Source organism: Microtus oregoni, unplaced genomic scaffold (genome assembly GCF_018167655.1).
Source record: "Microtus oregoni isolate MIOR12 unplaced genomic scaffold, Mior012 000070F_ref0000104, whole genome shotgun sequence".
NCBI classification, from domain to species: Eukaryota; Metazoa; Chordata; class Mammalia; order Rodentia; family Cricetidae; genus Microtus; species Microtus oregoni.
Window position 1 is genome coordinate 2,161,058 of NW_024543977.1, and position 12,698 is coordinate 2,173,755.

Sequence of the window (12,698 nt, forward strand, 5' to 3'; positions counted from 1 at the left end):
ACTTTATAACCACTGAATAATCAACTTCTTCCCTGATCTTAATAGGAAATGCACAGGACATGTGTCTTAGGCTTTCTTTTACTGCAAAAAGACACTGTGACCATGGCAACTCATTCCTCACCCCCACTACCCCACCCCCTGGAAGGCAGACCAGGCTGACCTCAAAGTCACAAAGATCTGCCTGTTTATGACTCCCAAGTGCTTGGTTAAGGGGAATTAAAGGCGTATGCCACCACCCTCCTGCTGACCACAGCAACTCTTGTAAAGAAAAACATTTAATTGGGGCTGCCTTATAGTTTTAGATGTTCAGTCCTTTATCCTCATGGGGAAAGCAAGGTGGCATACAGGCAGACATGGTGCTGGAGGAGCTGAGAGTTCTAATCTTGATGGGCAGACAGCAGAAGGAGATTTTGCTACACTAGGCCGGGCTTAAGCATTTGAGACCTCACAGCCTGCCCCACAGTGACACACTTCCTCCAACAAGACCACACCTACTCCAACAACACCACACCTCCTAATACTGCCACTCCCAACGGGCCAAGCATTCAAAGCCATGAATCTATGAAGGCCATACCTATTCCAACCACTACAACATATAACTTTCCCGAGGGGGCTGACATTTGAAGGTAGTCGCAGCAACATATACCCATGGCCCTTGATCTTTTAATATGTTTCTATTCTTCTATCAGGTTGTGGTAGTCTTCTACTTTCCTTTGTAATGCCAGACTAAAAAAAAAAAAACAACCAGAAAACAAAAACAATTGTGGTAGAAGTGAGCCTGCCATATAAAACCCAATGTACACCACGCCCCTTACCTTTATCACTCAGCTGCCATGTTTAGAGGAGGACTGGCCCTTCCAGAAGGGCACATGGGCGATACTCTCATCTAATCCAGCTGAGAGCCAACAGTGACAGCTAGACGTTCAGGCCTTGGTGTTTACATGACTTTCTATGAGAAGGGAATTGACCATGTCTGCCCTGCCCTTTGGGGTACCACAAACCACCCCAGCTTACTGAGCAATAGTGACCTAGCTAGCTTGAATGAGGATGTGTATTGCTGCTTTTATTTAGCATTGACTTGATCATGAACAGCTAATTGCTGCCCTACTGGGCAGTTTAGTGTCACTTGGTTGAAGCTTTCAAAATTTAGGGCTTCTATCAGACCTCATAAAACCTAGACCGTGCCCCTCTCAGATAAAAAAAATACCAAATAAATACCAATTGTTGGTTTACGCTCCTCAGCCTGGAAATGTTTTATTACAAAGCACCCGAGTAAGGGTTTCTATTGCTATTATAAAACACCATGACCAAAAACAAGTTAGGAAGGAAAGGGTTTATTTGGCTTACACTTAACACTTCTAGTCCATCACTGATGGAAGTCAGGACAGGAACTCAAGCAGGGCAGAAACCTGAAGGCAGGAGCTGATGCAGAGGTCATGGGGCAGGTGTGTGTGTGCTGCCTACTGGCTAGTTCCTCATGGCTTGCTCAGCCTGCTTTCTTATAGAACCCAAGGCCACCAGTCCAGGGATGGCGCCACCCACAATGGGCTGGATCCTCTCCCATTAATTAATAAAATGTCCTGCATTCGGATCTTATAGAGGTATTTTCTTAATTGAGGGTCTCAGCTTTCAGATAACTCTAGTTTCTGTCAAGCCGACATAAAACTAGCCACTACACAAAGCAATAATTGATTCCTCCTCTCTGGATTGTATTACTATCTGTAGCATACAACAACAACAAAGCCCAAGTGTCTTCCTTGCCCTTTCCTGTTGTTTGTTTTTCTTTGATGGAGTTAATCACCACTGTCATACATCACAACATCATCCCCTAGCTTTTGAAATTACCACTGTTTCTTCTTATCCTGCCTTCTCAAGTGAACCTTGCAGGCCAGCTTGGTCTACTGAGTGAGTTTCAGAACAGTCAGGGATACACAGAAAAATCCTGTATTGCCCCCCCCCTCAAAAAAAATGAGGCCATGGTGATATGTGTTCAGGCATATTTCCCCCTTTGAAGATGTAGGATTCTGCCCTCCTCCCCTTATCGTGTCTCCATGTTCACCTTTCAATCTGAGGAAAAGTCTGCTCTGGGGGAATAAGCCATTGACTTCTAGTTAGAAACTGCACACATCAAGAACAAAACAGCCAATCTAACTTTGAATAGATAAGAAAAAGACACCTTTTCGGTTAAAGTGACCACATCCGGGGGCCACCACAGCTATTAGCAAGGATCCTGACTGGGTGAGCATGGAGTCCTACCAGCCCAGTGTCCTCGCAGGTTCAAGCAGCACAGACATACTCCTGCCTGCTCCAGGCTTTCTCCTGTTTCCATCAACAGTCCTGCCCTGTGGTCCTCTGGGCATGCTGTCTATAGTGCATGAAGCCTCTGGAATGTGGCCTATTGTGACTGGTGTGAACTGTCTTTCCACAATGCCCTTTCTCCCTGCACTATACACCTCATGGGTCCTAAAGTGTAAATGCTGCTTTGCCCCTCCTTGCACCAAAGCGTTAACATGCCCACAGGTGCCCTCGTTCTGTGTAAAGTGGAGAGTTGGAGAGTACCACTGTTTTGGCTATGCCTCCTCTCCACAGGGTTCAGATGCAACCCTCAAGTCTGACAGGCAGCCCCCGTCAAGAGTACCCTTTTCTCATCATTCTCCACACCTTTGCATGGGGGCATGGTCACCACTTCCACAATCCCCTCCTTCCCTCCTGGACTCTGCTTATCCACCCATCCTCTCCTATTGTCTTGGGATCTGAAGGAATTTCATGACCAGCAAATTAAGTAAAATTCTCAAAATGCTAAATTTTCCAGATTAGACAATTGGGCAGAGGGTGAGCTCAGGGTTTTCTAGAATGCAGTGGTTCTATTCCAAAGGGAGGGAGTAGCTCCCTGATGCCTGGGAGGGGATGAGTGATCGCTCTCTCACTGGGAAGACATAAGTGTCTAGCACAGGGGCTGAGCAATCTAGACTACTCCTATAGGTTGCTTTCACTGTTTCAGAATATCAAAAACATGGCAATCCATCGGAGATAGCAAAAGAACACCAGGAGAGCCGTTTATTGGCACCTCACGCTTGAGTATGATGCTGAAAATGTAATAAATTCCAGCCAATTTATAACTAGGCATTTTAATTTGTTTAGAAAACTCCAAAGTATTAATAACTTTATTGATTAAACAGCCCAAACATTCTAATTTAGTAACACATATCTTCGCACCCCCTCCTTTCTGCTTTTGTGGTGTTGGGGCTGAGCATGGCCGGTCCCACTATGGAGAAGCAGTCCCAGTCCTGCTCCATGTCTATGGCAGTTGGTGCTGTCATCTCGGAGGCTGGATATGCCTGTGTGGCATTATCTTGATTAGATTAATTGATGTGGAACAACCCTCTTACTTGTGGGTGGGGTCATTTTCTGGCCAGGAGATCTTGGACTGTCTAAAATGAAAACTCGTCTGCTTTCATCTTTCTGTCTCCTGATTGTGGATGTGATCAGTTCCTTCAAGTTCCTGGTGGTGTGACTGACTTCCCTGCCAGGATGCACTGCAACCTGGAATGGGGAACTAAAATCCTTCCTCCCTTAAGTCACTCTTCAGGGTTCACAAAAGAAGGGTAACTGAGATAGACCCTTATAAGTGCTAACTGCTAAATAAATACCTAGATTTGTTGCTAAGCAGATTTTATGTTTCTGGAGTGATGTGACTAAACTCAGGAGCATAAACCCCAGTCAGCGTTTTGCAACAGGAAAAGAAATGTTTTTCCCAAGATGGCATTCTTGCATATTAGTGTCAAAATAGTCTGATATGAAAAAATAGCAGAAATGATTAAACTTCCGTGCTTTACTGTTTTTTTTTCTTTTTGACGATTAAATATACAAGCCTTCACAATTTTGAGACAGATCAGTTTTCTAATCTGAACAAACACAATTGTCACAAATGCTAATGATGCTTACTTAAAATGCAAGATTTTTAAGAAAACATTTCTAAGCTGCCTGCTACATGGATAAATTTCTATTCCAAACCAAGCGTGTGTCTATTTTTCTAGGCCTTTAGGTAGAAATATGGTATAATGGTAAAGTATATATAAAATGTGAGTCTTATGAATTTAGTTCTACACTACTATTAATCAGTAATGTGCTTTCGGAACAAAGCCGGAAGTGACTCCCTTTGTGGCTTCCCCCTTGGGGAATCTGGGCAGGGTCTGTTTTCTTCTCTGGCTGAGATGGGGATAGATACACAGGAAATCTTCCTTCACACGTGAATTCCTTGTCCTCACAAAGCAGGTTTAGGGAGGACAACAGGGAAGTGGCAGATGGCTCCTGGCTTGACGTTTGCTTATCTGAGTGCGTGTTTTGGATTTAATCCATGCTGACCATGGGCTAGGTACACACAGCCATGCATTTAGGCTGCTGGCTCACACACAGTTCAATGACTGAAAGCATATGAAAGCAGTTGGGAAACATGTCTTTTTTATTATTAGTTTAAAGGACTCTACAATGTAGCAATATGCTGTAGACAGTTCAGAACCAAACAAAGACTATTTAGTTATTTTATTTTGCATTTTCTCCTTTTAGGAGGCAATATATCCAGAACTGTGGGCTCTTGAGCTTACTTTTAATTAAAATCCTTACAAATTAGGAAGCGTCACATATAGGTGTGTGTGTGTGGTGTTATGCACAAGAACTTCTGTATGTGTGCTTGCTTCCTCTGGCACCCTGGGTTGTGTGGGAAGTCATATAAGGACATTGAGTTAAATAATTCGACCTTTGTTCATTATTAAAACAATATTTAACTGTTTTATTCTTTCATGCAAATAAGAGGAAAATCCACACTTGTTTAGTGCTGATTTTTGCAAACACCCTCCGCCTCTCAATCCCGCCATTTGCTCATGTCCCACGTGAATAAAAGGATTCAGCTCAGGGGGGCAGGCCTTGCTGCCATTGTGTTTTTTCTAATTAAAATGCAGAGTATTAAACACAGTCGAGTCCATTCATGCACACATGACATGCTGTCATCACATGCAGGAAGCGCAGCTCACGAGCACACAGTGAAGGCTCATTTCATAACATCATTAAGGTTCATTGTCCCTGCACTCCTGAAAGGTTTTGTCAAAGCAAATAACAACGTCCTGTCACAGCCGGGCAGACAGATGCTCCCGGGAAGATGTCCTTTGGCTCCTGTTTTAGTGAGGGAACTTAGCTGCATTCTTACTGTACAGGCTCAGGGCTAACGCGAAGGGGGCTGCAGGTTCTTATTACTGTAAAAATGTTATAAAGACATGTAACGTTAGAGGAGTTAAGTGAACAATATTTGAGTAATCGGGTGGGAGTTTTCCCAGGAAGAGCCCCTGAGAGGAGACTGTACTAAAGCAGCAGGTATGTCCTGGAGCATGAAGGTGGGTGGGATTTGGGGTATGAGAAGTTCAAACTGGAATGAGTCAAAAGCAGGCACAGTCTTCTTTTCCTGAAGAACCGTTGGTATTGGCATTCTAATATCCGAAAAGAAGAACTCATTTTTAAAAAGTCTTTTACGTGCTACTGAGTGAAGAGGGGCATGGCGACAGACTTTACACTCTGGCTTCCTGAGTAGAAGAATCATATAATCCGGGAAAGAGACGCTGAGGACTTTTGCTTCGTCATATTCGGTATTTTTCTTTACCGTGTTCGTTGATCACGCATATGTGCTGAAACCATAGAGGGTAAAAACGCATCAGGATTCTATTTTTAGCTTAAAAGTTCACATAGAATGTGCTAGATGCCTTGATGACTATAGCAAAATAAAATAAAATAAAATAATAGACAAAAACAAAAAAACAGTATAGGGCCATTGTTCTGCTTCCCTTTTCTCAGCACCGAATGCAGATAATGATATGTTTCTATCATCCTGATAACCTACCTTGCGGGATACTGGAAGGATTGGAAGAATTAATTGTTTCTCCCAAAGTGTTCCCATCAAAAAATATAGCTACATTTTGCTCCTGTTTTTAGTAATTTGTTAGATTGATGCTAGTATTAACGTCTTAAGTACAGAGAATTCGGATTTTGCATGCAATACTTACATTCAGGTCTCGGAAGTATTCATTGTAGTCTAAGGCATAGCCCACCACAAAGACATCTGGAATCTCAAATCCAGCATCTTAGCCGAAAGAGACAAGGAAGAAAGTTTAGAGCATACTACTGCTATATGCCGCTCTGGCACTTAAAAGGTAAACAGAAGTGAGAAGCATTGTACAAGACAATCCAATGAATGCCTGGCCCAGAATGATGGCTTGGGGACACAAGGCAAACAAGCAAGCATGTATGCGGAATGGACCTGTAGTGTGCAGAGTTGAGGAAGGGTTCAGGAGGCCCAGTGGATGACGAGAAGTGTGTGTGTTAGCAAAGTGACTTTATTCACAACAAGCGGTGTGTAAATGCCATAATGCCTAAGGAGATGGTCTCACAAGCACAGAGGCCCATTGAAGCAGAAAGCATCGTGGCACTGCCACAACTGGGAAGCCATTCTCCCACTGTGTCACTGTTCTCAGCCTGTTGACGGGCTGGAAAGCAAAACCTGGGAGACAAAACGGAAGAAAAGGGGCTTGTGAGCTTGAAGGAGAGGACGCTGAGCGTCATTTCTGTGCCGATTCACCATGCAGGGATTCCTACTTAGCTCTTTATCTTTAATGAGCGTGGACTGGGAGGAAATGGGTGCAACAAAAGGAGACACTCGAGAACATGATGTTTATTAAGGAACAAACAACAGCGGGCTGGAGAGATGGCTCGGTAGTTAAGAGCACTGGCTGCTCTTCCAGAGGAATCCGGTTCAGTTCCCAGCACCCACACAGCAGCTCACAACTGTCTGTAACTCCAGTTCCAAGGGATCTGACATCTTTACACCAATGCCCATAAAATAAAGTTAAGGAATTTTTTTTTTTAAAGGAAAAAACAGACAACAATTTTCTTCCAGAGATCATCAGGCAGGGTAATGTGTGTGGTCTAGTGGTTTTCAAATTTGCTTCAGTATGTTGGAATCTTGTAAATTCGTTTGTTGTAATACGATAGACAAGAGGCATGTATGCCTAGTTACATGACACTGTACCCACAGGTACAGCCTGTGGACAGTGATCTTCATGGTCACTACCATTTGGGGTATTCATTTTTTTATTTGTTTGCTTCTTTGTTTGTTTTGTTGCTGTTGTTGTTTTCTCTGGAGGCATTGTTTCTCTGTGTAGACCTCGGCTGTTTTGGAACTCATTCTGTAGACCAGGCTGGCCTCCATCTCATGCTGGCCTGTCTCTGCCTCCCAAGAGCTGGGATTAAGAGCATGTACCACCACTGTACAGCCCATCATTTTGATCTCTATGACCTAATATGTTTTCAGTTTACACACAGTGCTAGAAGAATCAGCTTTCTAGGGGCCTGAATTATGGGGTCACTAAGTAGATGGCCTGTTTGATTCCTTGAACTTGCTGTTTCTAGAAATATAAGCAAAGAAGAACTGTGGACAGTGGTGCATGTCTGTAATCTCTGTACTGGGGAAGCTGAGCCAGGAGGCTTTTGAGTCAGATGCCAGCCCGGCTACACAGACAGACCTTGTCTGAACAGAGAGCAACAAATTTAAAGAGGAAGAAGGAAAGACATTAGCGTTTGAACATATAACAACGAGTCAAAGACGCTCAAAAATGCTGTCTCGGCACTTCAGAAAGGGGAAACCGGATTCTGAGCTAGCTAACACATCAGAATTAGTTCCAGGAAACCCTACTGAACAATAACAGACTTTCTAGGGAGCAATGGAGTCATTACAATGGTGTGATAAAGCAGACTGTGAAAACTGAAGCCCAAAGCCGCGTAGAAGGCCGAATATTGTGAAGTTATGGAATAGGAAATTGATGAGTCAGTGGGGCTGTCAGGAATCAGAGAGACCCATCACTCACTGGTAAGTGCAGCTCCTGCAGTGTTTGTAAATGCTGTGGTCTGAGGCAGACTGCCTAGGCTTGTTACTGGCCCTCTTCCTATGGTTGCATGACTCTGGCAAGCCATTTAAGCTTGTTGTGTTCCATTTCTTTGTCTTTTAGATGGGCATATCAATAGCAGCTGTTCTGGAGACTAAATTAACTTACCCTGTATGCTGTAAGAACCTGGCCCGCCTGGCACATCATAGCTTCTCAGTGTTAGTTGCTATTACTTAAAAGTGTGTGTGTGTGTCCTACAAACACCTGAGTTTTGACAAAGAAGCAAAAAATGTAAAATGGAAAAAGAAAGCATATTCAACAAATGGTGCTGGGATATCAATGGTGTATCAACATGTATAAGAATGAAAATAGATTCATATCTATCGCCATGCACAAAACTCAAGTCCAAATGGATCAAAGACCTCAACATAAAACCAACCACACTGAACCTTATAGAAGAGAAAGTGGGAAGTACACTTAAACACATTGGAACAGGAGACCCCTTTTTAAATATAAACCCAGTAGCACAGACACTGAAAAAAACAATTAATAAATGGGACCTCCGGCAACTGAGAAGCTTCTGTAAAGCAAAGAACACAGTCAACAAGACAAAATGGCAGCCTACGAAATGGGAAAAGATCTTCACCAACCCTACACGAGACAGAGGTTTGATCTCCAAAATATACAAAGAACTCAAGAAACTGCTCATCAAAAGAACAAATAATCAAATTAAAAAAATGGGATTTAGACCTAAACAGAGAATTTTCAACAGAGAAATCTAAAATGGCTGAAAGACACTTAAGGAAATGCTCAACATCCTTAGCCATCATAAAATGCAAATCAAAACAACTCTGAGATTCCATCTTACACCTGTAAGAATGGCCAAGATCAAAAACACTGATGACAGTTTATGCTGGAGAGGATGTGGCTAGAGGAAACACTTTCCCAAAGCTGGTGGGAGTGCAAACTGGTCCAGCCCCTTTGGATTTGAGTATGGCAATTTCTCAGAAAATTAGGAAACAAGCTACCTCAAGACACAGAAATACCACTTTTGGGTACACACCCAAAGGATGCTCAATTATGCCACAAGGACATGTGCTCACCTATGTTCATAGCAGCTTTGTTTGTCATAGCTAGAACCTGGAAACAACCTAGATGCTCCTCAACTGAAGAATGGATAAGGAATATGTGGTATATTTACACAATGGAGTACTACATAGCAGAAAAAAATAACGACATCTTGAAAGTTATGGGCAAGTGAATGGAGCTAGAAAACATCATATTGAGTGAGGTAACCCAGACCCAGAAAGATAAATATCGTATGTACTCACTCATAAGTGACTTTTTGACATAAAGGAAACAAAAACCAGCCTACAGTCCACAATCCCAGAGAACTTGGACAACAAAGAGGACCCTAAGAGAGACATACATTGATCTAATCAACATGGGAAGTAGAAAAAGACAAGATCCCCCAAGTAAATTGGGAGCATGGACCCCATGAGAGAGGGTAGAAGAGGAGGGGAGAGGAAGGGAGGGGAACAGAGAAAAATGTATAGTTCAATAAAAAAATTAAAAAAAAAGTGTCTGTGTGTCTGTGTGTCTTTCTGTGTGTGTGACTGTCTGTGTGTCTATGTGTGTGCATCTGCATGTGTGCATCTCTGTGTGTATGGTGCTGGGGATCTAGGATACTTATTTGACAAGTGTTCTACCACTGAGTCACATCTCCAGTCTTAGTTGCTCTTATTTTATGTTGTTCTTATAAAATGACACAAGAGATTAACAACTAATTGAATTTGGTTTTGTTTGGTTGTGTCTTTTTGATATGAGGTCTCACTATGAATCCCAGGATGGCCTTGAACTCGTGATCCTCTTGCAGCCTTCTGAGTGCTAAGATTATGGGCACATGTCATCATGCCTATCCTTAAGTGGATTTGTTTGTTTTGTTTTGTTTGTTTTTAAGGCTTTATTTTTAACTCTGTGGGGTGTGTGTGTGTGTGTGTGTGTGTGTGTGTGTGTCGATGGCTGTGGAGCCCAGACAATTCCATCCCTATGAAAATGGAGTGACATGTGGCCATGAGTTGCCTCGTACAGATGCTGGAGTAGAACTTGGATCTCCTGCAAGAGCACTACGTTGTTAACCACTCCTATGTTAACCAGTCCTATGTGTTCAATGTCAATTGAAAATCTTCTCACAAAATTTCTGCTTAATAACTGCACATAATGATAGTGACTTACAGACCCGACCCCAAGGCCAGCAACCAAGAGGAACAGGCCATGGGCTCCAGTTATTTGCCCAGAGACGACCTGGTGTGCAGTTAGGAACCCAGCAGAGGAGACCAGTGTTTAGAATGAAGAAACCCTGGCTCATGACCCCTCCATACTATGCCTCTCTGGCTAATGTTTTTTCAGCTTGCTGATGAGAATTGGAACCAAATGATCCTAGGAACTTTAGAACAAACGCAAGTTAGAGAATTTTAGCTGAAGTCTGCCTTAAGTAAGTAAGTAAAAATAAAATAAAAAAAATAAATAAAAAATCTCTTGTTTAGAATAAAAAATAATTCGGTGGCTTTGGCCCTTCTGGGAACAGAGACAATCTTATTGTGAGGAGGACAGCAAGACACCCTGGACAAGGAAAATCCTCCAGAGTACAAATCTGAGGTCAGTTATGAACATGGCATACCAAGAGCTCTGCTTGCTCTTGTTCTGTGCTCCTGAATTTTTGTTGGTGGTATCAGGGAGATGTCTCATTAATGTGCAGGGTCTGGAAGGGGGCAGGATAATCCTTCTAAATTTTGCAGTGTCTCTTTGATTGGTGCAAATAGCTGCCAATCAGGGACTCTGAATATCTGAATTGGTCTTAGGGGAGGAAGGCCATTTCCACCCTAAAACTGATCAACTGCATAAAATATAACAGTAGAGCTGGGCATGGAGGTCCACGCCTTTAACCCCAGCACTTGGAAGGCAGAGGCAGGTGGATCTCTGTGAGTTCCAGGCCAGCCTTGTCTACAGAGAGAGTTCCAGGACAGGCGCCAAAGCTATAGTGAGAAACACTGTATCGAAAAACAAAATAAAACAACAACAATAACAACAACAAAAGTAACAGTTGAAGTATCCAATGCACCAGGGTATCCTGGGGAAGACTTGTAATCCCAGTACTCAGGAAGCTGTAACAGAAGGGTAGATGCCTGTTTGAGGCCAGCCTGGGCTACATAGCTAATTTGTATAGTAACCTGGACTGAATTACATACCAGTGAAGTTCTTTAAAATATAATCAATCAATCAACCAATAAATCCAATACATAGAATGAGGTTGTTGTGAGAGATGCAATCGTAAGATGTGTACCTTCGAGGAGCCCGAACCTCCATCAGGAGGTGGTGAACACAAAGAGTTTGTAGGACTATTTGTATCATCTGAAATGCCACCAGCTCCAGAAAACCACCCCAAACCCTGAAACACTTACAGTCAGGTCTGAAGCTGTCACTTCTGGCTGTTCTCTTTACCAACAAACTGCCATTAAAAAAAAAAAAAAAAAAAAAAAAAAAAAAAAAAAAAAAAAAACCTCACTTTAACCACTCCAATAAATTAGGATATGAATTGCAAAGAGAATTAAACACTGTTAAGTTGTTGTGTACTCCTTTGCCCCACCCCCATGCCTGTGGCACACCACCATGGCCTGCTTTAACTCCTGCCTGTGCAGCTGCAGTGTGGCCTCGCTGGGCTGGATGAAGGAAGCATGCTGAGCAACTGCTGAGGGCAGGCCTGGCTGCTCCTGGAAGCATGTGGAGCAAGGCTGCTGCCAAAGGCCTTGCTCTCTCATCCCTGTCTCCCTCAGGCTGGCAATCAGATGAGTTTTGTCAGGGAGGTCAAAGCCTAGCATCCCAGGTTCAGTGCTAATGGCTCGGGACAGTGTTCTGGGAGAGGATGCCTCTTGGTCTTGTTTGGGAGGACAGAGCACTGCGCTGTGCTGTGTCTGACTCACCTGGCTATCTTCACCATGTTGGGCTTGTATTTCTCGATGCTGCTGAGCAGCGCTTTCATGGTCCTCCCAGTTCCAACAACATCCTTTGCAAAAAGCAGAAAGTTCACCAAAGCAATTTGCATAGCATACTGCTCTTTACATTTGCAGAGCTATTCCTTATTAAAAAAATGCACATTCATTTCAAAGGCCAACCCGTAAGAGTCCACACAGAAAGCAGAATCAGTTATGCGTTCATGGGCATATCATTTGGAAGCTGGAAACCATGCTGGTGAATATTCTTCTTGCATCCTTCAGCCTCTGGGGAGCATGTGGGTCCTTCCTCATTGAGTGGACCCAGGCTCTCGCATGCACAGTCAGGGACTAAATTTGGCCTGGAGGTTACATTTCACAAAACAGCAGACACATGAATTTTCATGGACATGGGATGTACATCTGAATACACTGAGAGGATAAACGCCTTGGCCTCCCTACTCCTTAGGGGATGCTAAGTGTGTCTGCGCGGCAGCTGGTGACATCCAGGGGTTCTGAGCTCCTCGGCTGCAGCGAACACAGGGTCTCTGCTGCTGACGAGCTGTGGATGCACGATTACACAGAACTGGCAGCTGCAACCTATTGTCCTCCTGCTAGAACTCAGCTGTCAGGGGTTGGTGAGGAGCACAACAGGTCCCAGTCTAGCCAGGGTCCAGCGACTCATTTGGCTGGAGGGGCTACTCCCTGAGTTGTGTGCAGCCAGAACTGTGCACAGAGAAGGTCACACCGAAAAAAAATGTGGAGCGAAAGCCTGACAACAAAA

At 43.5% G+C, this 12,698-nt stretch overlaps 1 protein-coding gene across 1 annotated transcript in view; it reads right to left on the minus strand.

Annotated features, from left to right (window-relative positions):
- Window positions 1-4,477: 4,477 nt before the first annotated feature.
- Window positions 4,478-12,698, minus strand: part of Prtfdc1 (phosphoribosyl transferase domain containing 1) — a 91,693-nt gene continuing 83,472 nt past the window's right edge. The window contains exons 6-9 of the mRNA XM_041641588.1: window positions 11,906-11,988; window positions 11,387-11,433; window positions 6,051-6,127; window positions 4,478-5,675 (exon numbers count right to left, since the gene is read on the minus strand). Of these exons, the coding sequence (XP_041497522.1) occupies window positions 5,628-5,675; window positions 6,051-6,127; window positions 11,387-11,433; window positions 11,906-11,988 (255 nt within the window). The 3' untranslated portion in view covers window positions 4,478-5,627. The remainder of the gene's footprint in view (window positions 5,676-6,050; window positions 6,128-11,386; window positions 11,434-11,905; window positions 11,989-12,698) is intronic.